The sequence below is a fragment of the Microchirus variegatus genome (genome assembly GCF_963457635.1).
Source record: "Microchirus variegatus genome assembly, chromosome: 10".
Lineage (NCBI taxonomy): Eukaryota > Metazoa > Chordata > Actinopteri > Pleuronectiformes > Soleidae > Microchirus > Microchirus variegatus.
The window spans coordinates 12,819,554-12,846,691 of record NC_139811.1 but is presented as its reverse complement, the minus strand read 5'-3'; the positions used below and the strand labels follow the sequence as shown (position 1 = coordinate 12,846,691).

General features: G+C 41.6%; 1 protein-coding gene across 1 annotated transcript in view; it reads left to right on the top strand.

Annotated features, from left to right (window-relative positions):
- Positions 1–27,138, top strand: part of LOC310933623 (voltage-dependent T-type calcium channel subunit alpha-1I-like) — a gene marked incomplete at both ends in the record, with an annotated part of 102,205 nt that overhangs the window by 56,438 nt on the left and 18,629 nt on the right. Inside the window, 21 exons of the mRNA XM_083897150.1 lie at positions 169–493; positions 1,288–1,688; positions 8,816–8,967; positions 9,351–9,536; positions 10,900–11,017; positions 11,143–11,298; positions 11,574–11,664; positions 12,717–12,871; positions 13,809–14,549; positions 15,456–15,556; positions 17,350–17,473; positions 17,649–17,717; positions 18,831–19,009; positions 19,313–19,439; positions 19,816–19,941; positions 20,052–20,141; positions 20,290–20,482; positions 20,805–20,956; positions 22,351–22,460; positions 24,460–24,593; positions 25,445–25,515. Coding sequence (XP_083753276.1) covers positions 169–493; positions 1,288–1,688; positions 8,816–8,967; positions 9,351–9,536; positions 10,900–11,017; positions 11,143–11,298; positions 11,574–11,664; positions 12,717–12,871; positions 13,809–14,549; positions 15,456–15,556; positions 17,350–17,473; positions 17,649–17,717; positions 18,831–19,009; positions 19,313–19,439; positions 19,816–19,941; positions 20,052–20,141; positions 20,290–20,482; positions 20,805–20,956; positions 22,351–22,460; positions 24,460–24,593; positions 25,445–25,515 — 3,801 coding nt within the window. The remainder of the gene's footprint in view (positions 1–168; positions 494–1,287; positions 1,689–8,815; positions 8,968–9,350; positions 9,537–10,899; positions 11,018–11,142; positions 11,299–11,573; positions 11,665–12,716; positions 12,872–13,808; positions 14,550–15,455; positions 15,557–17,349; positions 17,474–17,648; positions 17,718–18,830; positions 19,010–19,312; positions 19,440–19,815; positions 19,942–20,051; positions 20,142–20,289; positions 20,483–20,804; positions 20,957–22,350; positions 22,461–24,459; positions 24,594–25,444; positions 25,516–27,138) is intronic.

The following is a 27,138-nucleotide window of genomic DNA, read 5'->3' as shown; positions in this document are numbered from 1 at the left end:
CTCATTTCTACAGTTAATTTCTGTTGGCTTAATGTATGACAGATTATCTCATATCCCCCTGCCTTTCATTCTCCATTAGATTGTGCTGGCTTTCTTTTTCTTTCACACACTACGTTTTATACCTCGATACACTTCATTCTAACTGTCTTTTGCCCCATATCTCCACAGATTGGTTCATTCTTCATGATCAACCTGTGCCTCGTGGTTATTGCCACCCAGTTCTCAGAGACCAAACAGCGGGAGCACCAGCTCATGCAGGAGCAGAGGGCGCAGTGCCTGTCCTCCTCCACTCTGGCCAGCATGGCTGAGCCAGGAGATTGCTACGAGGAGATCTTCCAGCTGGTCTGTCATGTCCTCCGCAAGGCGAAGAGGAGATCGGCAGCTTTCTATTACACACTGAGGGGCAAGCCACCACCAGCTGGTGGAGGCAGGGGTAACAGGCGCGCCGGAGGGCACATGAACGGAGAGCGTCATCGTTCGAGGCACCCAAGATGTGAGTAAGAAGGCCTTTAGTAAATGTCAACTGAATTAGTTCTATTTATTTGTCATTTAACCTCGACTTTTTCAGACATCTGTGTAACAGAATCTGATGACCACCTGAATACTGGATGTATCTGTTTACATCATTTCACAGTCTGAAAAATAATATTTGTAGCCCATGCAGCTTCTGCTACAATTTAAAGGTCCCATATTATGAAAAATCAACTTTTTAATCATTATAATACTATTTGGGACTCTGGAGGCCCTACCAGTCGGCAAAGTGTAAAAAAAAGATGACTCACTCATGTTTTTGTGGTCTTCCTCAGTCTAAGTACAGGAGATAAAACATGCAGTGTTGACTTCCGCACTCATTGGGATGTCACAATGCGCTAAATTCCTGGAATTGTTGTCTTGCGGAGCTCCGCTTTGTCCGTAAATCACGGGAGAGTGCTGGTGAGGGCAACGGCATCCGAAAACCGGAAGTCGGCGAAAAGTTCTATTCTTGGCTCCACAGAGCAGCAGAGAGTTCTACACAAACTTCCAGCCTCGGAGGATTTATCTGTCCAGTAGATACATGTTATATATGAAAGCAATGTGCCTGCTAGAGCCTGCAAATTATCACTTTTCCAAATGCTAACTGCTGTTAGCTCGCAGTAGCCTCTGTGGCTGATGTCATTTCCTGTCCCTTAAGTTTCGTTTTACTTATATGGGACCTTTAACATGTGTACAGTCCTGTGTGTTTTGCATTGCAACTTAAAGCGAATCCAGAGCCATATTGAATTAACTCCTGTCACCGCATCTCTCCAGCAGCCAACTGTCCACACCAAAGCAAGCAAGAGCATGGCTCTCAGCCAGAAGCCAACTCCATCAGTCTGTCTGTTCCTCAAAACCCAGAGGACTGCCCTATATGTGCACTGTCATTGAAAGATGGAGGCGAAGCAGTAGCGGACTCTGCCAACCACCAGGAGGACGAGGAGGGCACCATAAAAGAAACGGACAAGGAGGAGAACCACTTAGAGGAGAAGGGAGATGAGGAAGGGAAGAAGAGGAGGAGGAGGAGGAGGACGTGCTTTGAATATTGCCGTGACATTTGGAGTGATATGAGGAGGAAACTTTGGGGCATTGTGGAGAGCAAGTACTTCAGCAGGGGCATCATGATCGCGATTCTTATCAACACCATCAGTATGGGCATCGAGCATCACAACCAGGTATGTGCTGTCCCAGCCTGCTGTAATATTTCATTTTAAAGGGGACATATTATGCAAAATCAACTTTTTAATCATTTTAATACTTGGGACTCTGGAGGGCCCATGGTTGGTGTAGTGGTTAGCACTCTTGCCTTTGCAGCAAGAAGACCGGGGTTCCTGGGTTCGAGGCCGGTTTGGAACAACTTCGCAACAAGGGCCTTTCTGCAAAGGAGTTTGCATGTTCTCCCCGTGTGTGCGTGGGTTTTCTCCAGGTTCTCTGCTTCCTCCCACAGTCCAAAAACATGGGATATGGGGATTAGGTGAATTGGTCACTCTAAATTGACCGTGGGGGTGAGTGAATGGTTGTTTGTCTCTATGTGGCCCTGCGATGGACTGGCGAACTGTCCAAGGTGTACCCCGCCTATCGCCCAATGTCAGCTGAGATAGGCACAGCACCCCCCGCGACCCTCTGGTGAAGGATAAAGCGGTAGTTAATGGATGGATGGGACTCTGGAGGCCCTATGAGTAGGGAAAGTGTGAAAAAGAAGATGCCTCACTCTTGCTTTTGTGGTCCGCCTTTGTCTAAGTACAGGAGATAAAACACGCGATTTTGGCTTCTGCGTCATTGTTACATGACAATACATACATTTAATCAACCTCTTCTTCCTGAAACGCTACAGCAGTGGATCACCAATAATCTCGATCTGCAAATCACAATATATCTTCTTCCCTTTTAACTAGCGCTCTTTTCCAATGTAATATTTCGATACTGACTCTCTTATAGTGAACATCATAGACTAGGGCATACGTTTTATTATCTGAGCCTTTTGTTAAGTGCCAAAAACCTGTTTTTACACCTGTCCCTGATGGCAGCCATGTTATCACTAAGAGTTAGTGTCCGGGCAGGTGCATGGAGATGCCGTCACTTGGTGAAATCAGTGTTAATTATATGCCAGTAGCTCATACAAACACTCCTGAACTATTGCTTTGCCAGTTTGTTTGTTTGTTTTGTGTTCCTTTTTTTTCTCAGGGATTTTGGTAAAAGCTGAATATTTTTGGAAGCCGGTAATCACGTCTATTCCATCACTGTAGGAATATGAATCGGCCAGACAGACAAACTGTAGTGTCAATAGTGTAATCATTTTTTCTCTTCTCACTCCCACAAATCACCACAGCCTCATCAGACAGACCGCTATCACTTCTGATGAAGCATCGCCCGCTAGGAACGATCATAATAGCAGCTGACATTCAGGAGGATGAGTGTGGGCGTGGAGCATCACTGCTGTCTCCTGACAGAGGTGTAAACATTTAGCCTAGCGGCAGACAAAATGGAGCTGGCTTTTAACTTTGGCCTGTCTGATGTCTGTAACTGAGAGTGGGTTAAGCCTGTCAAGAGTAAACACTGCATGCATGTGTACGCATGCTAACACAAATGCTGTGTGTGTGGTTAATCACTTTTGACAGAACCACCCTTTTTTAAAAAATAAACTAAAAATCGTAAAAGAACAATTATTTAAACACACAAAAAATATGCACAGTGCAAATTGAACACATTTATTAGACCACCACCCAATGTAAGGTTTATGCCACAGCTGTCCTAAATTAGCGTGTTGGTTTTTACGTTTCTATAATGGTTAATACATCAGTATGTAGAAGCTCTACAACCAAAATGATCATTTTTAATGAATGCTATAATGTAATCATTATTTTTATCCTTTTATTTTCAAATGCACTGTTTTACAAAAGAAATTGTAGAACACATTATTTCTTGATTAAGTTGGCAAAATATAGTTTTATTCTTGCAATCCTGAATAGAAAAATTAGAAGAAAAAATTTATAATTTGAGCGAGCCAGCTCAAATTTGGTTATGAAAAGGTCAATTCAGTTTGTCGGTCGCCAAATGAATAACAATAAAAAAATTTGTTTTGAAAGATTTCTAAAATATTCATGTTTTCCTGATTTTTTTAATGACAGGTGGTCTACAATAGATTTGTTAAGCGATGTGCATGTAAATATACACGTACAAACATTGCGCTTTCAAATGATGGGCTTTGTCATTAGACACCATCAATATTATATCAACGTTATACATAGAATTTATAATCAATCACACATTTGTAAATGAAAAATGTATAAAAATGTACATTTTATACAGGAATACACACCAATTTTCTTTTTTTTTTTAATAATCCCTTATTTCTCTTCCCACTCCTTTTCTTCTACCCTCTCTCTTGTTAATTCTATATCCATCATTCTCCCCTTATGTCCTCTATAAATCCCTCTGTGCTCTCTTCCACATTCCTCCACTCCTCTGTCTCTCTTCCTTCCCTTCTTCCTTTACCCCAAGTGTCTTATCTTGTCTGGCTCTGTAGTTTTACCCTGTCCTCCCTCCCTCCCCCCTCTCTCTCTGTCCGTCTTATCCTCCCACTCCCTCTTTGACGGTGTTCAGAGTAGTTCTTTCTCTTTCTCTCATCGAATGAAGACTCTAAAAATAAACAATGGTTGTGGGGGAAGGAAGGAAAGCGAGAAAGGGGGAAGAGCGAGGCAGATGCCGGTTACACAGCAGTTTTCAGCTCAATTCCCTGTCTGATCCGTGTGTGAGTGAGTGCGTATGTTTCAAAGTAGGCGTGTATATTCGAAATAATGTGTACATTTCCCAAGCACACACACACACACACACACACACACACGCAGGTGCTTTGTCTGCTGTTTGAGTATTTCTCCCTTCACAGTTTTCCTAAAATAGCACAGAAACAGTTATACAACTGTGTGTTGCTTTGCAGATGAAAATGCAAGCTTTTTTTGATGTGTTTCTCACTGAAAAACACTCACTCACATTCCCCCACGCAACCAGCGTAGCAGAAAATGTTCAAGCATATCGGGGTTTTTTCTTTCGTTTTTGTACATTAGCAGTTTTTCGATATTGATGTTTTATGTTGAATTTTGACTCATGATGAGTGCGATCATGTCTGGATGCTTTTTTGGGTGTGAAAGAAATTGGCACATTGAAATTTAGGCTTGGAAGTCGTGGCGCATTCATTCATATTTCATATATCGTATAAACAACAACATGCTGGGAGCACACTTTGATGGAGAAATTTAAATGCTCGTCTTTAGAAGCCAGTGGTGATTGCTCTAAGACGGTAAGGGAAGCTCAGCTTCCTCTAAAATGTCGTCAGATATCTACTGCGTTGTATTTACATTTTAATGCTATATGTGTGCTAGAACGCGATTGGAACGCGTCACTAGTTCGTTCAGAATCAGCTGTTTGTTGCGAATGACAGATCATCTTACGTGATTTTTGTATTGTTGTGGAAATTCTCTTCTCTTCTGAGTGGTTGAGATGAAGAAAGACCCAGAGCATGGCGAGACCTAAACATTTATACCCTAGGAGCGCCCCTTTCACATGCCTTTGTCTGTTGAAGGGGTCTGCCCCTCCAGGCCGTGCTTTCACACCGCTTTGTCTACTGCAGGTATCGGCGCTGACCCCCTGCAGGATGTTGCATTTAAGTGCAAGTTGAGTCTAGACATCCTAATTTGAATACACAAAAGAACCTGGTATCTTGTGTTAGGAAAGGAGTGTTTGGAAGCTGTAACTGAGACAAAGGAATTGAATTTACCGTTGCAATATTCCCGCATTAAAACCACTTGAAGCTCAGCTTCGACTGTTCTTTATGTGATGACACGGAAGAGGTATTTCACGGCAAAGTCGTGACTTCCACGGAAGCTCAGCTTCTCTGGGAGTCAATGGAGCAGTGGGCGGGCTCTTGGCGGATGTTTTTTGATTCCAACCAGTGTTTGATTGACATCTTTGCATAAACATAGGCGACAGCCTCAGTTCTGTGTGGATTTTGCCAGGGAAGTCTGTAGACAAATAGCTGGTCATTGTGTGTCATTTGCTCGGCAATAATAGACGAAAACTAAAAATACACAAGAAAATGAGGGGAAACCTGATTAGAAATAAGAGGTGATGGGGCAAGAGGAAGGAAAGCAGCGAGGAGGGCGAAAAGCAAGGGGAGGTTGGAATTGTGGTGGAACTGTGTCGTCATGTGATGTGATGGTTCTGTCGATCGTACTAAATCTCATCTTCCATGTTTGTTCTGGCGACTAGTCGGAGAGTTTAGGACATAGGTCAGAGTTAGAGCCGAGAGTGAAGGGATACATGTATATTCAAACCTCTCATCCTGCTGCAACTCGTCTACAAAAGCTGTATTTTAACATAGATTTGTTTTGTTTTTTTATCATCATTAGCTGTGGCAACCGTTATGTTTTAGATGGTATATCTATTCCTCTGTCACTCTGTATACACTATATATATATATATATACATATATACATATGTATATATATATATTACATTTTGTGCTTTCCATTGATTTTTGACAGTATTTTACAGCATATATAATTGAACACTTTAAATTACATAATACATTTTCTCTCTTACATCAACATAAATCTCAGGAGATCACTCGTGAGATGTCAAACAAACATAAAACCTAAACAAAAAAAAAAAACATACACAGGACAAAGACTCCTTACTCACATTCCTGTAACTTAGTACTTTGTTTCCTTATTTTCTTCCCTTAGTGTCTGCATTTTCTATCCTCATATATTATATATGTCATCATGTTCTTCCAAGTCTGCCCCATTATCTCACAGCCACAGTATCTAAAGTAAGCCTCGAGGGAAATACTTCCAAATTGGCACAAACATCCACTTAATATGCTGTTTAATTTAATAGTCAAAGGTGTGTCACTGTAACGCCACAAAACATTTTTATGGCCGTAATTCCGGACAATATCTACACTCATTATGACTTCTACGAGTATTTAATAAAATTAAATTCTGAAGTGATAAATGGTTTTATTCAAGAGGTTAAAGGTCTTTCTTCGACCTTTTGAATAATGTGCTCAGAAGCACTTTTCTGGATGTTATTCGGGACAATTACACGGGGAGATTGTGACCATATTTCCTGTAATTAGACTGCAGGCGTGGGGCCATGGTGCAGTAAATCTAGTGCAAAGGCGATGTCATTTTTAAAAAATCTGAACCAGAACCCAGTTTTTTTAAGATGGCAAACTAACCTGACCCAATTCACACAAAAAAATGCATCAAGCTATCGGGCAAATGTGTGCATAATATTTGCCATTTCTGCCATTTCAATTACAGCCATCTCCAATAAATGCAGCATATGTTTAATTTAATCTCATACACTTCATTTTATGCATGTGTTATTTAATGCTACTTAAGTAAAAGGTTATAAAACCTGCAAATGTATGTATTATGGTTTATCTTTGAATGACAGATCTTAAGCAATCTGGAGTCCACTGATCCGTCCTCAGTCTCTGAGCCCAAATCAGCCTCAGTAGAGTTTTTTTCAGGCTGAAGCATTGTAGGCTGAAACCAAGCTCATGAGATTTAGGCTAGTTTTGGGAGATTATTCCCCCCCCCCCATCCCTTTCTATCATTCTTGATATTTCTCACCTCTAATCGAATATTACTCTCCAATCCTCCACACCCATCATGCTATTCATCTGCTCCCATGTCACACTCCTCTCTTTGCTCCTCCTTTGGCAAGGTTCTTCTTCCTCTCCCTGTCTACCTTCGCTGGTCGACGGGAGAATATTGATTGTAGATAGATGGCTCTGCCAGATAATGAGACTCTGGGAAAAAAGAGAGAGAAAAATGGATGAAACTAGGCAGATGGAGACAGATTGGGAGGAAAAGCGGATTAGAGTGGGAAAGGCCTAGAGATGTGTGTTTCTCTCATGGTAAGCTAACTTTGGCGGCACTAACTTGCTATTTCTACACAGAGGCTTTGAAACTGAAATTCACAGGGGGTATCAGTGAAAGCATCTGATCCATATCATCCAACACACACATGAAAATAAATCCAGGATTAAATTAAACATGAATGTGCTTTTCGCTGTTTGTATGAGTTTCTTTGCCAGTTCCAGATAACTTATTCAGCCTGTTTGACACCGTGGTCACGAAAAAACACATGATGCCATACAGTGTGCTCTCTGTAATCCTCATTTTGCTACTTGTGTTGGCTGATGAGTTATCTATCTATAAAACAAGCTGCGTCTGTGTGACTGTGACGGGCATATCTCGCTGACCGTGAGTCAGATCGCCCTAAGACTTTGGATATGGGTTGACTCATGGCATGATTTTCTAATTTTTTTGGAGGAATTTTAATTTTCACTGATTTATCACGCTACACCAGACAGGCAGTGGCTCATCAGCAGCAGCTGTGCTGTCTGGAGCGGGGAGGTGGGAGTGAAGAGGCTGTTCTCACAGTGGGTGAGACATTTTCACACGGTTCACCGCAGAACACTGTGTCATACTGAAACGACGAGGTGTCCATTCACCAATACGCAAGCACATGCTTATTTTGCATTAGCATGCTACTACTTTGTGGCTAACTTGGCGAACTTGTTTCCAAAGGTATGCTAGCGAGGCTACGATTAGCAGTGGCATAGGGCTAACATAATAAAAACACTGTGCAACCTCGTTAGGCACAACGCAAATATTTTCATTTTCGATTAGCATTAGTGTGGCTAGCTGTTGTGACTGTCAGCCACGCCAGAAAGAAGAGAAAGGTCTGTATTGTCTGTAAAATTGAGTATGTGTGCCAGTGGCTGACGGTCACAAAACAGCTTGCTACCCTAATGCTAATTGAAAATGAAAACATTTCCGTTGTGCCTAATGAGGTTGCACAGTGTTTGTATTATGTTAGCCTTTACGTTCCTTATCATGCATTACCATAACAGAAAAATCTTCTTCAGCCCCCACGATAGGAATACATACTTCCTACGGGACTAGTTTATATCACATTATAAACATCCTAAACATCTCCATATGTTTCCTATTTGAAATGATATATACCGGAGTAAAGGCAATTTTTCTTTTTAAGTGGCAGCGACAGTTTGAGAGGGAGCACAAACGGAACATTGTGTATTTAGTTGTTTCCTTGTGGTGGCTCCTGAATCTCTTGTCATGGGAGATGGGAGGTTGAATATCAAATATGTTTTCTGTCTGTACAGTCCATTCTTTGTGCCACTTCTTCTGTACCTAAAGTGCTATCTTAATTGTTGTTTTAACTTTTTTTTTTCTGTATTCTTTTTCTGTTTCTATGACCTCCTCAGCCTGACGAGCTGACCAATGTCCTTGAGATCTGCAACATCGTCTTCACCAGCATGTTCACACTGGAGATGATCCTCAAGTTGACCGCTTTTGGCTTCTTTGAGTACCTGAGGAACCCCTACAACATATTTGATGGCATCATTGTTATCATCAGGTTTGTAATCTACACAATGGCTGCTAAGTTGTCATTATAATATAGCATCATGTATCATTTTGGATTTTAAATGCATTTAATGTGTTGGCCATAAAGTCTCGCAAAGCACTTGAATTACACTGCTTCTTATACATAACACATGTTTAACACGGGAACTGTCGAGCAGCATGAGTCTGTTATCACCCATATGGATTATGTATGGTCACAGATGCAGAGCACTCGCTAATTCCTTTTTATCTCTCCCCACATTCCCCAATTGTGTGTTTCTCTCTCCCTCTCTACCAATGTCGTCTTCTCCTCCACATCCTCCAATTTCTTATTATCTCTGTATCTGTCACGGTTACACGTGCGCGTACGCAACCGCGCAAACATTCGACATGCAGTGTGTGCGAGATCATCGGCCAAGCAGACGGCGGTCTGTCAGTGCTTAGGACCTTCAGGCTGCTGAGGGTCATTAAGCTGGTGAGGTTCATGCCTGCGCTGAGGCGGCAGCTGGTGGTGCTGATGAAGACCATGGACAATGTGGCCACCTTCTGTATGCTGCTCATGCTTTTCATCTTCATCTTCAGGTAACCGAGCGAAGAAATAAACAAAAGCTGAGAGTTTGAAAAAAAAAAAGAATGTGTGCAGCAGAAGGACAGATTTTGTGGTGCGTGCGTTAAACTGCGGATAATAATAATAAATGATAGATGAGTGTAAATACATAATAAAAGTGTCAATACGCATGGTGCAGAATTCTACTTTTACTGCATAAAACATGAGACATTCCATGAAACAAGACAGACAGGCTTAAGGCCAAAAAACCGTGATAAGAGTAAACCATAACTATAAATGATCAGATAGGGACTGAGCTGAAATTGCACTGGTGTAATGATCATTTGGCGTGATTTAAAATGTACACAAATATCTTTGCTCTTCACTGTAAAAACCCTGTTAGTGATACGCCATTAGCGACGCTTTGCTCTGTGCATCACGAGTTCAGTGATGAATCACGGCAATCATTGTAGCAGCTGTAAAATCGAAGTAACAACTCACTTTTAAATGATCCCCTAAACTATACATGTAACGATTATATGACGAAAAGCAGCGTTTTATACCTAATTGTTGTTTACCAGAAAATGCCCTAAAGAGCTTACATATACCAACTCCTTCTCCATCCATTGTATTTAATGTCATTTAAATAATGTATCACAATTGTTACAAGATGAATTACACTATATTGTATTCACATGGTGACTGGTGTAGTGCACCCATACAATTATGTGTGTGTGTGTGTGTGTGTGTGTGTGTGTGTGTGTGTGTGTGTGTTTGTGCAAAACAGCAATAAAACAATAAGTGTATCAAGACCAGTGGCACCAGAACTTTAAGCCAGCTAATGCTGTCCTGAGCAGCAAGTGGCACTTGGCATCCCGCCACTGTGGCTTTTTGGGAGCAGTTAATGTATACTGCCTCTCAGCTAAGACTTAAACCTTTAAGACCTCTGCATAATCACTATAAAGAAAGCAGTGATGAATGATGGTCGAGACATGAATGAGAAAACGAGGCATCGACTGGGTCTCGCTGCCTTGTAACAGCTGCAAACTGTTGGTTGACGGTAAAAGGAGACACAGGGGAGAGGAAATGGGAATGTGAGTGATATTAAATATAACATTGAATTAAATGGTAATAGGCAATTGTCCTGGGTATACTGCTTTTGTATAGGTGGTTACACTTTGTGTATATTTTGACATGAATGTGTGTGTACGTCCGTGGCCTGTAATGTAGTTTATTAAAAGGGATAAAGCTTCTCTATTGATGATTTTGACAGAATTAGATTGTATCTGTTATGCTGTGTTAAGCATATTGTAAAGACAAACATTAAATGCACTATATTCTTATTTGGCTGTTTTTGTATTTTAAGAAAAACTGTTTTTTTTTGTGTGTGTGTTGCAGTATCTTGGGGATGCATATATTTGGCTGTAAGTTCAGTCTGAAGACAGACGCAGGAGACACAGTGCCTGACAGGAAGAACTTTGATTCCCTGCTCTGGGCCATCGTCACGGTCTTTCAGGTATTAATATGATAAACACAATTTATTTGAACGGCCTGAACAGATGTGCTTGAGCAATGGATTTGTGTGTGTGTTCACAATAATATGTGTGCATTCCTGGTCTAATATGTGTCGTTATGCTGCAGATTCTGACTCAGGAGGACTGGAACATGGTGTTGTACAACGGCATGGCCTCCACCTCGCCCTGTGCTGCTCTTTACTTTGTGGCTCTGATGACTTTTGGAAACTATGTGCTCTTCAACTTACTGGTGGCCATCTTGGTTGAGGGTTTCCAGGCTGAGGTGAGATATTTTCAACTATTTTGGCTGCGGACAGTAAGCAAATCAATTTAAGCTTATGCGACAAGGGATAAACTCTCTCCTGACCCAATCTATCGTAATTTGCTTGCACAGTTTGCCTTAATGTGGTTGGAGAAGAACAATAGATTTCAGCTCATTTCATCATTTGCTTAACCTTGATTGTTTTATCGACACTTGTCTTTCTCTATCTCTTTTTTACTGTACCTCATTTCATGCCCTGCTATGCTCCACCCCCCCCTCCATTCTTTCCGCTACAGGGCGATGCAAACCGCTCTTACTCAGATGACGACAGATCTTCCTGTAACTTTGAGGAGACTGATAAGCAGAAAGACTCTCTGCAACTCTCAGGTACTGAATGCCTCTAGTTCTTTTCTGAACCTTGGTGTTCTCAGTGAAACCAGCCCACATCAACACAAATTGAACGGAACTCAAGTTCCACTGGCGTTCGTCATGAAAAAGGGCTCAATGGCAGAATGTTAACAGAAATAAACAGACTTCTGCAAGTGTTCCTTTTGTTGATTCAAATGATGCACTAACTGCTGATGATGAGAAGATGTAGAACTAAATCTATGTTGCCTACAACAGTACATGCGTATATATTTATTGGTCCTTGGTCCTGGAAATGTGCTGTGTGCCATACATACAGCAGATGTCAGGTATACAAACAGCATCCATCAACAACAATACTGCACAGATAGTTGAAATACTTTCCAAGTAGCATCAATGTGATTAACAAAACGTTTTCATGTCGAAATGGCAGCTGTGAAAAGAAATGTATTGTTTTAACACTAACACTATTCCCTCAGGAAGTACTTACAGTACATTGAAATGACTAAAAAGGGCAAAGCAGCAATACCAATCATTTCAGGAAGGTTTTTGTTTCCTGCCTCTGACATCAAGAACAAGTTGCTTTTTGTCTAGATTTCAACAAACATTGCCAAACATTTGTTTGGAATGGTGAGCTGAACACATCTTTAATAATGCATGCCTAATGCCAACACTCCATCCACCCCTCTCGCTATTCTCCCTGAAGGCATAACAGAATTGAGCTCACCACAAACCAGCCAAAGCATCAGGCAGTAAAGTGTAGCATTTAGCCGCACACTAAGCCTCTGGTAATCACTGTTCCGAGACCTAAACATACCTTTTAAATGTTAACTTTATCCATAACAACATAAATAAAGTGCTGTCCATAACATTGTTTCAAAACAGAAGTTCTGCTGATGTGGCAGCAGCAAAGAACACGCAAACAAAATGAGTGAACATCATGTTCTCGTTTTTGTCACTGTTGTTTTCAACAATCATCCATCAGGCTTCTCGTTTTACTTTCTTTTTTTCCCTCCTATTCTCATCTATTTTGTTTCCCTTCTCCTTCTATTCCTGCTTTCACTTGCCCTCAGACCCCAAGATCTGTACTCTGACTCCGAATGGACACCTTGACTTGCCCTCACTGCCTGCCGGTTTTTTCCCTGGAGAGAGGTTGACCTTTGCTCTTGGCTCCAGGAAGAACAGTGTTATTTCTCTTGGCAGGGCCAACCTGGAGCAGAGGGCAGTGGTAAGTGGAAATAACTGTAATGAGAGAGGCTGGAAAATAAATAGCTGCGGGTCCTTTTGTTAGTTGCTGATTGACCTGCTCGCCATTGTGTTTTGATGCCACTGTGTAAGAGAATGTGCTGAGTCATGACTGTCTGCCTTATATCAGAGATTTTTTCAAATTTTTCAATTATAGTCATCACAATAATGTATAGCTTAATACTATGATCCATGTTTAACTAAGGTACAATGTCCTGTGATGTCATTTGAATATTAGTTATACGTTAACATTATATAATCCATCATTTTAAGTCTTAATTTTCCATCCATTATCTACCGCTTTATCCTCCACATGAGGGTCTTGGGAGGTGCTGTGCCAATCTCAGCTGACATAGGGTGACAGGCGGGGTACACCCTGAACAGATTGCCAGTCCATCACAGGGACACAGAGACAAACAACAATCCATTCTCATACCTACAGTCAATTAAGATGCTGATGCCCAATTTACGTAATGTTTTTGGATTGTGGGAGGAAACCGGAGGAAAAAACCCCCCACACACGGGGAGAAATCTTAACTTATTCTTCATAAATACAAACAACACTGACAACTTTCCTTATCAGATTCTCTTAATTTAGCTCTAATTTTTAAACCTGTTATTGTAAAAATGGGTGTGATTGACTGGCGAACTGTTCAGGGTATACCCCGCCTATCGCGCCAATGTCAGCTGATATGGGAACAGCACCCCCCGCAACCCCCTGGTGGAGGATAAAGCGGTAGATAATGGATGGATGGATGGATGAGTGTGATTGTCAAATCATGCGTTTCTTTTTGTTAGTAAACCAGCTGATCTAGAAAGAATAATATAGCCATATTATGGCTGCGTATCAAAGACGTGGCAGAAAATGCCTGTCTCTCACTATCTCTCTCTCTCTCTCTCACACACTCTTTCTCCCACAGTATCCATGTCGTGGTTATCACAACTGGGGTCGCACGCTGCCTCCCCATCCTCAGGCTTTGTGGGCTCGTCGTTCTAGCTGGAACAGTCTGGGAGGTGGTTGTCCATACTCTTCCTCTTCTCCCTGTGCTAGTCCGGCCTTCACCTCCACCTCTGCGAGGCCCTTCTATGGCTACGGCCTGGGTGGCCTCGGAGGGTTGGTCGGAGGAAGCCTCCGTATCCGCGGCCCCCGTGCCTCCTCCTCCCAAAGCCGGCACCAGCACTACACAGACCAAGATGAGGAAGAGTCTCTTCTCTCCCCCCCTGCGGTTGCATCTCACTCTCTTCACCTTCCCCACCCCATGTTGCCTGGTCACTTTGTGCCCAGGAGAGACCGCAGAGCTCTGTCACTGGAGCTGCCTCACCTGCTTCAGGTGCCCGGACCCCCACACCCTCTACCGCCACCGCACCACCCGCTTCCGCCCACGACGCTCCATGCTCACCACAGGAAGAAGAGCTTCTCTGGGGGGGGGATGATTGGTGGAGGTGGTGGCGGTGGATGTGACAGTGTGGGTGGTTTAGGAGGGGTCTACCAAGACTGTAATGGGAAGACCCCACTCCCTCAGCTCCTCCAGCCCCCACCTCGACACAGAAATGAACAGGCTGCAGGGGCAAACTCCCAGAGCCACATGGTGGCTAATGTCTTCCCCCAGGTGAACGCACGGAGCAAGGAACGTGAGGATCTGGATGATGACATTGACTATGTAGGTTACTACTATGTGTTTGTGGGAGGGGGTTAAATTATTCGTAATAGCATTAGGACGAGCTTATCCACGTGCTTCACTGCACGACTTTCAGAGTCGGAGGATTGTCGTACATTCCACATTACACGATGTGCTCATTTCCAGCGGCTGGAAATGAGATTGGGGTTTGTGACCTGCCATAGAGGTGTCATAAAGTCTCTGTGAGGCATGCATTTGCATATCTTACACTGCGAACCGCTAATCATGAGCTGATTATTGGTGATTAGCCACAACTTAGAAAGCTTGTCTGGGGGCGGATTATCAAGCAGGAATTCTTGCAGTGTGAGCAAGGTTATAGGTTTTATAATCATGTTTTCCTCTGGTAAATTGTACTTTCCACAGATGCCAATCAGCATCACATAGTCTTAATATTATTAAGACTATACTGTATGTATCAATCAGCGATCAGAAAAACAACTCAATCCATCCTTGTGATTCTGAAAATCCAAACATTAGCGTTTGTGTTAAATTACAAGGTTTTACACAATGCAGTAATCTCTTGCTCTCTTGTGTAGGATCTCTGGGTAATTTGTATAAAGCCTGCACTCATGGGAGTCCCATTGTTTTCATTGTAAACAAGTCTGTGTACAAGAGAAACAAGGTTAATTAGAAAAGACTATTTAGACAGCAGGGGAGAGAGCTATACAGATGGCACTGTTGGAAGATGCTCCACGCTGTTGCGAGGAAGTGTTTCACTTTTGTAAATAATTCACCGAGGAGACCAAACAGGAAGTTTTTTTTATTTCTTTTTCTGTGCAATTCAGTTCGTCTTTTTGTGTTTTACTCTGTGGATAAGTTGTGTGCAGTCGGTGTATGGGCTCTGCCTGTGAGTGCCATAATGCATAATGATGCATGTATTTGTTGCAGAGCTTGTGCTTCCGCATCCAGAAGATGTTAGAGGCGTATAAACCAGACTGGTGTGAGACCAGAGAGGATTGGTCCGTCTTCCTGTTCTCCCCGCAGAACAAGTGAGTCACTATAGCTGTGCTTTGTTTTCCCTGTTGTACAAAGTGTATTTAGTAGACCACAGTGTATATATATATGGTTTCCCACCAAATCATTACCAAGCATGGATGGGAAGATTCTATTCCCCATCTCATCAATAGGAACGATGGGTTGCCAAACTTCCACAGAGAAGGGACTACATTAGAGTATCGATTGCATCTTTGTAAATAACTAAGGGATGTTTTCCCCCCTCCTTAGAGAAAAGAAACATACCTCATTAATTGCCAAAGGCAATTGATTCAATTTGGCATTAATGTTGTGTCGGAATCTGCAGAGCAGGTTTTCATATAGGTGTGTTTAAAGGAGACATATTAGACCCTATTTCTACAAGTTAACCTAGTTCCCTACTGTCCTAATGAACATGTCTGTGAAATGCTGTGGTCAAAATACCTTAAGGATGAAGCGCCATAGCAGTTCAATCACCCTGCCAAAACAGCCCTGTTCAGAACACACTGCTTTGAGTGTATGTCTCTTTAAATGCAAATTAGACACAGGAAACTACGTCAGCATCACTGAGGCTCTCTTACAGCAGTTAGCATTTGGGAAAGCCATCATTTGTCAATTCTAGCCGGCACATTGCCATAAAATGTATCCACTGGACACGTAAATCCTCTGAGGCTGGAAGTTTTTGTAGAACTCTGTGCTGCACTGTGCAGCCAAGAATAGAACTTTCTGTGGACTTCCGCTCTTCCAGATACTATTGCCCTCGCCTGCACTCTCACGTTTTATAGGGACAAAGCGGAGCGACGCGAGACAACATTCCCAGGAATGTCTCATTGTGACGTACAAACGAGTGCCGAAGTCAACATTGTGTGTTTTATCTCCTGTACTTAGACTGAGGAGGACCACAAACACATGACGGAGTCACTTTTTCTCACACTTTGCCTACTCATAGGGCCTCCAGAGTCCTAAATATAAGTATTAAAATGAGTAAAAAGTTGATTTTGCATATGTCCCCTTTAAATGTGTCAATGTATGTTGCATAATATAGTTCCGAAATATATTTACTCAATTCTGCTCCTTTTTCGGCTACTCAAATAAAGCAATCAGTGGAGATAATTGCTTTTTGGCAGCACGCAATGTCACACGCTTGGTTTTTAACACATATTCAGTGTTTATGTCCCAACTCTCTCTCTCTCTGGCTGTCACTCTCTTTGTTTCTCTCTTATCTCCTCTCCCAGCAGAACACTGTACTCCGGAATCTACTGCCTCTGAGAGAGCTGTTGATGTAATTTGTTTTGAATTAGGAGAAATGTAAACAGGGACTGAATGAAGCTATTTACTCGCCAAGATATGAAAGAGTTCCCGTGCACCGTGAGGGAACTTGGCTCTCATTCTGATTTGATGGACGAGGGTTTTAAAATGCATTCGATCAAATGGTGGACTAATATATACATTGTCTTCCCCCCAGCAGTGTATTTATTCATTTACTCTACTGTTCAAAAGTTTGGGCTCACTTAGAAATGTCCTTATTTTTGAAGGAAAATTAAATTTTTGAATGAATGAATCAGAAACACACTCTATACGTTGTTAATGTGGTAAACGACTATTCTAGCTGCAAATGTCTGTTTTTTAATGGAATATGTACATAGGTGGTGTATAGAGGTGTATAGAGGCCCTTTTCCAGCAACCATCTCTCCAGTGTTCTAATGGTACATTGTGTTTGCTAATCACGTTTGTGTAGGTGACCGGTAGTGTATTTATTTTACTTTTCATTTATCGGAATTTCCTCTGTTCTTGTTTCCACTCATTCCAGGTTCAGGCAGATGTGCCAGTCCATCATAGCCCATAAGCTGTTCGACTATGTGGTGCTGGCTTTCATCTTCTCCAACTGCATCACAGTAGCTTTGGAGAGGCCCAAGATATTGCAAGGCAGCTTGGTAAATTCATTTGACGTGGTTGTGCATGTGTGGCAGCTTTTTTCTCCAAAGGAAGAATTCCATTTTATAATCTTAAAGGTGCAATGAGTAAACCTTTACTACCCCTAACTACCCCATGTCCTCTTTCTGACTGGACCCCCCCTCTCTCTCTCTCTCCTCCTGTTTGTCTGTTCAGGAAAGAGTCTTTCTAACCATTTCCAACTACATCTTTACTGCCATCTTTGTGGGCGAAATGACACTCAAGGTAACATTTTACAACCTGCCTCTCCATACCGATGAGTCAAGTGAAGAGTTCAGGCTGTTCTGGACCAAATCTTTTTTTTGTCCACTTGTCTTCCTGTGTCCCTCTGTTTGTCTCTCACTTTGAATTGCCTTCGCCTCAGGGCTCCCACAGCTCAACCCCTTCCCCTTCATTCCTGGCACTTTCCATGTTCTTTTGGAATAGAGCAATTAAGCAATGTCATTAATTAGTGGCTAGTCTTCTCTTATGGATGCGGTCCGTCTCCAGCACTCCCCCACACTTCTGTTGACTGCTTTCTTTTTTTAAAGCCACTTTCATAGGGTCCCTCTGTACTCTTTTTTTTTTTTCCCTTTTCTTTTATTTGCTCTCCCTCTCTCTGCCATTGTCTTTGTATTCTGTGCAAAAGGCTCTGGCACAAATGGGCCATCAATTATGCACCACCACAATCAATTATTAACCAATCACAGCCCATCAATGAGCCACAGAGTTGTCAGCCCCTCTGGCCAAACCGAACATGTCTCCCTCCACGTCTCTGTCTGTCTGTCTGAGCCTCGTAGCGTCTCCATTATGCGTGTTGCTTTGTGTGCGACTGTGTAACATTAATCTCTCTGTTGGACTCTGCTACGGTTTGTTGTTGCCGTGTACGAGATGTAGCCAAATAAAAAAAAGCACAGCACAGCAGGGACTGGTCAGCATGATGCACAACCTGGTTAGTTTATGAGGCAGCTTCAAACTAATTGTAGCACTCTAACGCTAGTACGTTCACTACCTCTAATGATTCCCCATTTGTATTTGCCTTTCTGTTTCTCAACACCAAGTAGAAACATTGTGAAAAGGAAACACACTCACAGTTGTGAAACCTCTCATTTTTACATTTTGGCATTCAGACCTAAAGTGTTTGCCAGGAACTGATTTATTCAATCGTCGTGATATGTTTGCACACTAACCCACACAATCCCTCTGAAGCTTCACCGGACAGTTGGTAAACAGCTTCATATGTCAGTGGCAGATTTTATTTTCTCCACAAGTGCTTCGCCAAACACTGCATCAAGCTGCTTGCATGTGCTGAATACACAGCAGAATAAGGTGTAAAAAATAATGCCTCTCTGGCTTCAGGTGGTGTCCATGGGTCTGTACGTCGGGGAACAGGCGTATCTGCGGAGCAGCTGGAACATTCTCGACGGCTTCCTGGTTTTCGTGTCATTGATTGACATTGTTGTGTCGATGGCAGGCGGGGCAAAGATCCTCGGGGTGCTTAGAGTACTAAGGTTGCTCAGAACCTTGCGTCCCCTCAGGTACAGACAAAAAGCCCCCAACATTTTTTGTTCAATTAAATAAATAAATACATAAATAATAGCCTCAACAACTTTGCCATATTCAATCATCTTCCAGTTTTTATCTTGTCACACATGATAATGATAATGATGAGTTACTACTCAGATCACTCCCTTTTATCCAATAAAGCAGCTGACATTGAATATCTTTGTTAGAAACTGAGTTACTGTAACATTTTCATAAAGTTCCTTTTTTTATTGTTTCCTCTGTTGTTCTTTCATATTCTTGTTTTTGTTCTCCTCGTACTCCACTTCTTTGTTCAGGGTGATCAGCCGAGCTCCAGGTCTGAAGTTAGTGGTGGAGACACTCATCACTTCTCTCAAACCCATTGGCAACATTGTCCTCATCTGCTGTGCTTTCTTCATCATCTTTGGCATTCTTGGGGTACAGGTAGGACACACACATTATTTCCATGTTGTTGTTTTTTTTGGGAAATAAACTATTTGTGGACTTGACTTGTTTTCCTCTCCTTTATGAGGCTTTTTGAAAAAAGAAAACCTCTCCCTTTCTTTCTCTTTTTGCTTCAAAGCACCCATGTTTAGAAGCACGTCTTGTTTTTTTCTCTGTCTCTATAAGCTCTAATCATCACTGCACACATTTTCCAGCTGCTGTTGATCTTTGACCAGCTCATTATTTCACTCCGCCGGATCTTTTTATCTCATCAGAGAACTCAATGAAATGTATTCTTTTATATATGCATTTTTTTTTCTTAAGTTTTTTTGTAAGCAGCTGCATCAACAGCTTGGTGTCACTATCTTTCTGACAGCTGTTCAAAGGCAAGTTCTTCTACTGCTTTGGCCCCGATGTCAAAAACATCACCAACAAGTCTGACTGTCTGCAAGCCAACTACAAATGGGTTCACCATAAATACAATTTTGACAACCTGGGACAGGTTAGTGTCACTTGTGTGTTATTCTGCATTTTGTATGTGAATTGCATACAAAATGTAAAGTAGAGCATCTTGTTTTTTTTCCCCTTTTCTGTCTGGCTTCTGTCATCCAGGCTCTGATGTCCCTGTTTGTACTCGCCTCCAAAGACGGTTGGGTGAACATCATGTATCATGGTCTGGATGCTGTGGCTGTGGACCAACAGGTACACACACATATTTAAACTATACATAAAAAATGAATCACAATCTTCACTATCCACAATGTATATGTAACATGTTTAGCTCACTCTCTTTCTCCTTCCCTCTTATCTCTCCATCACATCACGGACAAACCTGCCACGACAATGCCAGCCGGTGACCAACAACAACCCTTGGATGCTGCTCTATTTTATCTCCTTCCTTCTCATCGTGAGCTTCTTCGTGCTGAACATGTTTGTCGGTGTGGTGGTGGAGAACTTCCACAAGTGCCGCCAGCACCAGGAGGTGGAGGAGGCCAAGAGGCGCGAGGAGAAGCGACAGAAGCGCATGGAGAAGAAGAGAAGAAGTAAGCGAGGGGACTAAAAGGAGGGGGTGGAAAAAAGGACACGTTTTTGTGTTTGATTAAAGCCTTTACGTTTTCCATTTCCCGGTGCTCATTAAAGAGCAGCTCGACTATGCAAAAAAATTCCCTGTACCACATCAGAGAGAGGATCTGTCATGCATTATCTATTTTTGAATTTCTTATATATACTGTATAATGCACGTTGTAATTTTAGTACCCATAAAGGTTTGGGGATATTATGTTAGAAGTATTTTAGAACTGCATCCCTTACAAAAACACATTTGTATATGTTTTAAAATACACTCTTAAATGTTTCTACCAATAGAAGCCCAGAAGCTGCCCTACTATGCCAGCTATGGCAACATGCGCCTGATGATCCACACACTGTGCACCAACCACTACCTGGACCTCATCATCACCTTCATCATCTGTATCAACGTCATCACCATGTCCCTGGAGCACTACAATCAACCTCGTGTAAGACGGAATGTTTGTCTGTGTGGGCAGAGACGCAGAGAGTTCCCTCCATAGGTGGAGAGTTTACTTGTGTGTGACCGATGAGCATGAAGAGACAGGTGCTGTTTTAGATGTGGAAACCAGGTCGTTTATCTGTAGATACAGTTGTCCCCTAAGCACCTCTCACACACCGGCTGTTGATAAAGAGGTGGTTTTGCCCAAAGAAAACATATCTACTCAGTTATTGCAGGATACAGTGTGTGGAATGTGGAGCTTAGAAAGCTTAGTTTGTTTTAAAACTAGACTCTGTGGTTGATTTATCAAGGCTGAAATCCTTCTGGAAGTTCCATGGACACAAATCCAGTGTGGTTTGCTTTCATTGATGTAAGTGAGTTGAGCAACTTAAAGGTGCCATATGTAAGAATGTGGCCAAAAAACGGTTACTACATTCAAATTCAAAATACTAAGATCTTTTAGGTTTCGTTTTCTGACGTAACTGGCAACCCGTGGTTGCTCGGCAGCTGAGACTCTACTGACTGCAATGATTGGTAGGTGGCGCCACATGCCAAAACATGATTTCAAAACATAGAATTGATTTGCAGTCTGCAAAATATTTTTTTTTTTAATAATTATTTTGGCTGTACTGTTGTTGTTGGTGAGTTCAGTTTGTTATATGAACATTATTCCTGAGTCTCTGTGACATATTAGGAGGATTGTATGGCCAGTTGCTTTAGATTTATTACATAATGCACCTTTAACTCTCACATTACCACAAAATATACCCTCTTCTATGTAGAGTATGAGTCTGTCTTACAACTTTATTGTATTGTGAGCAGCTGTAGTTCATACAAAGCCGCTGTGAATAGACTGAATGCTGATTTGATGTGGGCTGTTGTCAGAGTGATGTTAGCTGTGCAGTACATGCTTCTGTCCGTTCACTTGTGATGATGGGAAGTTGTTAAGCCTTTTTTTAAGGGTGTAAACGAGAGGAAACCGATTATTCTTTACAATAGATGCCCGTTTGACCTTTACAATTGAGCGAGCTTTCTCCAACTGGCCGCGCATCAGATAAATATCACAGGTCTTGGCTGTGTTTGTCAGCTGTTGGTCCTGACATTTGGCAGCCGCCCACATGTTGCAAGCCTCCGCTCTGTTTATGAAAGGATAAAACGGCTTGCAAAATTGGAATTAGAAGGACTAAAATATGCTTACCTGAGAAATGTTTGAATACTAAGCAAATGCAATTCACTTGAAAATATGTCGGTTTAGAGGAAGCTGTGTTTTTGCTCTGACAATGCTTGATTTTATTCTTCAAACAATGGCTTCAGTTCTACAGTTTGTCCCTGCTGATGCTGCTGATAATGCCACCCTTTACACTACGCACACACACCTTTTCTTCCCTCTCTTCTCCCCAGTCTTTGAATCTCGTGCTGAAGTACTGCAACTATTTTTTCACCTCCACTTTTGTGCTGGAATCAATTCTAAAACTCATCGCTTTCGGCTTCCGGCGCTTCTTCAAAGAAAGGTACAATGTGGATTTATACTTTAAGTGCTGCTGGTGTGACGAGTGTTTCCCCTTTTGTCTGCATGCAGCTGCATCCGTGTGCTTATCTATCAGCATTTTATGGCCTTTTTATGACCCCCTTGGATTAGTCGCTGCAGAAGGATCTTTATATTTCACAGCAGCTGAGGAGTTAATGCCACCAAAAATAACATTGTCAATCTGTGTCTGCTCAGCAAAGCCACTGATTTGATATTAAAAAAAAAAAACAATAAAGCACATAACATGCCTCCTGACATCCTATCTTGATATTTTGAATTAACATTGAACATTATTTAGTTCAAAGTGTAACATCTGAACAAATCCGCCTCTTGCTTTGATCACTATACATGGAATACAGAGTCACACTTTCAACGATAAAGAGGATTATGAAATATTTTTAAATAACTGAGCCGGCTCTGATGTGTTCTGTTCTGTTATCACGCTGTCGAAAGCAAAAAAAAAAAATGGGTCAAACACTGATTTCGTGACAATTACCACACATCATCACTGCTGTCAATACAAAATGTCCTCTTTATTATATTTAAGAAGCAAGATTTTGCTATTTTTATCCGTATTGCCACATCCCGTCAAGTGTTTCTACTCATACAATAACCAGAATGTCCAGTTGTTTGTGCCAAGGCAAAATGTAAATGTATGTATTGTTATGTGCTATTGTTATGTTATGTGTGTTTTGTGTTGTAATGTTTGTTATTGTCAGGATGTAGAATCCAACCTCTGCACTTGTCTGTCCATGTCCACGTTCATTCACTCTGGGCCCAGATTAATCAATTTGTCACTCACTTAAATTTGCGCAGTGATGAGACTCGTGTCAGGGCCAAGTGATGACTAATCAAAGGCAGACAAAGATTTAGGAGCTGATATTACGCTGATGGAAGTTTAATGTCATTGATCTATTTTGGTTAGTGAATTGAAAGAGGAGGGAGGATAAACAGTTATAGGGAAGGAAGGAAGGAAGGAAGGAAGGAAGGAAGGAAGGGAGGGAGAGGCTCACAGGAAAGAGACGGATAATATATTTGAGGGGAAGCTGGACTGATCAAAGATAAAAAAAAAAAAAAAATTGAATGGGACAAAAAAGTGATGAAATGAGAATTAGATGGACGGATATAGACGGAATTTATCACACGGTTATCAGCCGGCACTTTGTCTCCTTTTACGTCGTGTCAGCAGCAGCTGTGAGCAGTCATTGTACATAGAGTGATTTATAATCTGCTCGTGAGCCAGCTTTACAACTGGGTTATTAGAGTAGCAGGTATAACACACAAACACACTGCCACCAGAAGAACTGGATTTTTTTTTTTCACTTTTTAAGTGTTGCAGTATGTGTGCCAGGCCAAACTTTGGATACACGTCCAACACACATTTAACCTGCAGATTCTTTTTAATCCACTTTGTTTAAGTCTTGAATTAAGTTGTTGTTGTTTTACTCGGTGCTTTTGTAGCAGCTACCTCTCCAGTGTTACAGTCCCATAAGACACGAACACAGCAGTAAATGAACCTGGAGCAAAGAGTTGTGGACAATCAAAGAACTGGAACCAAAAAAGCAGCGTCTCATGCACTCGATAAACTGAGATTTGGGTTAATCCTGACAAATGAACACCTGGTGGTGTCGTATGTTTTAAAACTTGGATGCAATGTAATCTCAGATCAGATGTTCTTCTACTGTGACCGTTTATTTTTATTTTCTCTTGCTAGAATTTACAAATGCCGCCAAACACACAGTACAGTAGACACGAGTCAGAAAACATGCACACAAAGCAAATCATGTTGTCCTTGTTCAGTTAAAAATCTGTTGTGTTGTTAAAGAAAGTTGTTTAAGATTTATAAAACATGAAAGGTGAGTGGTTTTATACCATGGTGGTCTTATGGCACCCAAGTAGAGCTCCTATAAATATAATATTGTGTGTATGTCCTGTATTATAATTTCTTTGTGATTGCTCCGTCATATGTTCTTACTTGCCAGATGGAACCAGTTGGACCTGGCCATTGTGCTGCTGTCAGTGATGGGCATCACCCTGGAGGAGATTGAGATCAGTTCTGCCCTGCCCATCAACCCCACTATCATCAGGATCATGAGAGTACTGAGAATAGCACGAGGTATGTACATCACTCACACACACACACACACACACACAAAATCAAATTTGACCAAGTCAATATTGAATTGTACTGAGAGTATTTACAGGAAGTGCAGCTGGGACAGGACTTGTGCACGGGTGTGGTCTTGTATGTGTATTTTTGCCCAAAAAACTTGAACTATAGGGAGTGAGGACATTTTGGCTGGTCCTCACTTTCCGTCACCCTTTTATAATAAGTACACACTATTAGCATAAGTGAAGTATTGATAAATATTGAATATTACTCATGAGTATGTAGTTTACAAACACAGTTATACATGTTTTACTCGTCCCATCAGCTGAGGAACAGTGTCCAAATAGCTGCTGTACTCGAGCAGCCAATCAGCATCCACCGCCAACAAAAGAAGCTCTTTGATCGACTTACACAGGACAGCTCTCTTACCTCTCTGTGTGTCCAGCAGTCGCTCAGTACATTCAACATTTCAGCACATGAGTAAAACATTTATAAGTGTGTTTATAAACTACATACTAATGTGAAGTCATGCGCTTTAAATTATGAATTCAATATTAATTCATGCTTAACTAATGCTAATAGTGTGTACTTATTATAAAGTGTTAACGACATTTAGTTGTGATGGTTCAGGTTAGTGTTAAGGGGCAGGAATGTGCAGCCAATGCTGCACAAATGTGTATTTGTGTGTGTGTGTGTGTGTGTGTGTGTGTGTGTGTGTGTGTGTGTGTGTGTGTGCGCGTGTGTGTGTTGAATTAACAACTGACCTTTCCACAGTTTAATGTTTCTCATTTAGTCTGTAATTGAACTCAAGGGATTTCCCCTTAAATGCCCACACTCTCTCTCTCTCTCCCTCTCAGTGCTGAAGCTGCTGAAGATGGCGACAGGAATGAGAGCCCTGTTGGATACGGTCGTTCAAGCCCTGCCTCAGGTACACACACACACACACACACACACACACACACACACACACACACACACACACACACACACACACAAACCTTTTGTGTTTTTTTAGCCGTCGACGTCCATTGGTTTAGACAACCCAAACAAATCCTTATACCTGACCCTTAATCAAAACCAGTTTCTTCCAAACCCTAACCTTAATCAGTTCCCTGCAAATCGGGTTTTGCCATAATAGGACCAGGTTTTGGTCTCCATGAGGACTACTGGCCCCTGACATGGTCAGTGGACCAGAAAAGGTCCTAAAAAGGTAACAAATACACAAATCACACACACTCACTCTGACAATCTCAGTCAGTTACCAGGATGTTCTTATCAGGTATTCTTACTTCTGACAGTATGATACGTTCACCGCTGCTATGTGGAGGTGACAACGTCTCTAACTGTTGCTCATCAGTTACCATAGTTGTCCTTGACCGAAGTGTTTGCTGTCAATTTTTTTTTTATGCTGTTGGGGAGCAGTGGCTCTGATCAGCTGACCTTCTTTGTCTGCTTCAGAATGTCAGCTCAGAGTGGAAAATCCTGACATGTACAGCACTCCAACATCCAAGCAGTTAAATTATTTACACCTGTGCTTTTCCTACTGTCACAATGTCCACTTATGTCTTTACCTCCCAATAGTTTTAGTGAGGACTTGTTCAGTACCATGGAGAGCGCTCACTGAGATAATCGTGTACTAGAAACAGTGGGGGCTTCTTATGTAAAGCAGTTGTTTAATTTTTGGAAGAAATGTCAGACATATTTCAATTTTTGCTCACTGTTCTTCCTAAATGGAAGTATCCTCTTTATTCTGTGTAGGATATTGTTGTGAATGACCACATTAAACACAGGCAAAGTTATCCTATACGATATATACTGTATTCATTCATTCTCGTACACCTCGCCAGTCCATTGTACGTATATACTGTATAATTAGGTTTATTTAGTGATGCTATTTATAAGCAATTACGTCTCCTGGGATCATTTCATGTGAGCACACACACACAGGTAAACAGGAAACAGGTGGTATGGTGAACGAGGTCTGGCCGAGGTGAGAGAGAGAACAGATTCCTTGTCTTTCTTTTCTATTGATCCCCCTCTCATTAACACTGAGCCCTTTGCTCCATCCCAAGGGCACCGAGTGAGGTAATTAAAACTTGGGCTAATTAAACTGTTCCAGGAGGTCTCTGACAGTATATATATACTATATAAAGGGCTTAAAAAGAGCATGTTGCGTTTGCTCCATCACATAGGGCATTAATGTTCTCACCGACAATGCAGCCAAACATTCAAGATATAAGTGGAGATTATTGAGCAAAAACATTACTTTCAGTCAATGCCACATAAAAAAGCAAGGGATAGAAATAATGGCACACTGACGGCTATAATAAATCACAGGATTTAATATTATGCAAATGCTTCACCGATTACTTTGAAAAAACAGCTTTATAAGGTAATGTTAAAGGCTTTGTATTAACAAGGGATAATCACTGAATTATTATTGACTTAACAAAAAGCATTTTTAAATTAAAATACTATTTTTTTACACGTATATGTAACGTGCACTCACACACTATACTCGAATATGAAATTTATATGAATAAAAACTAAA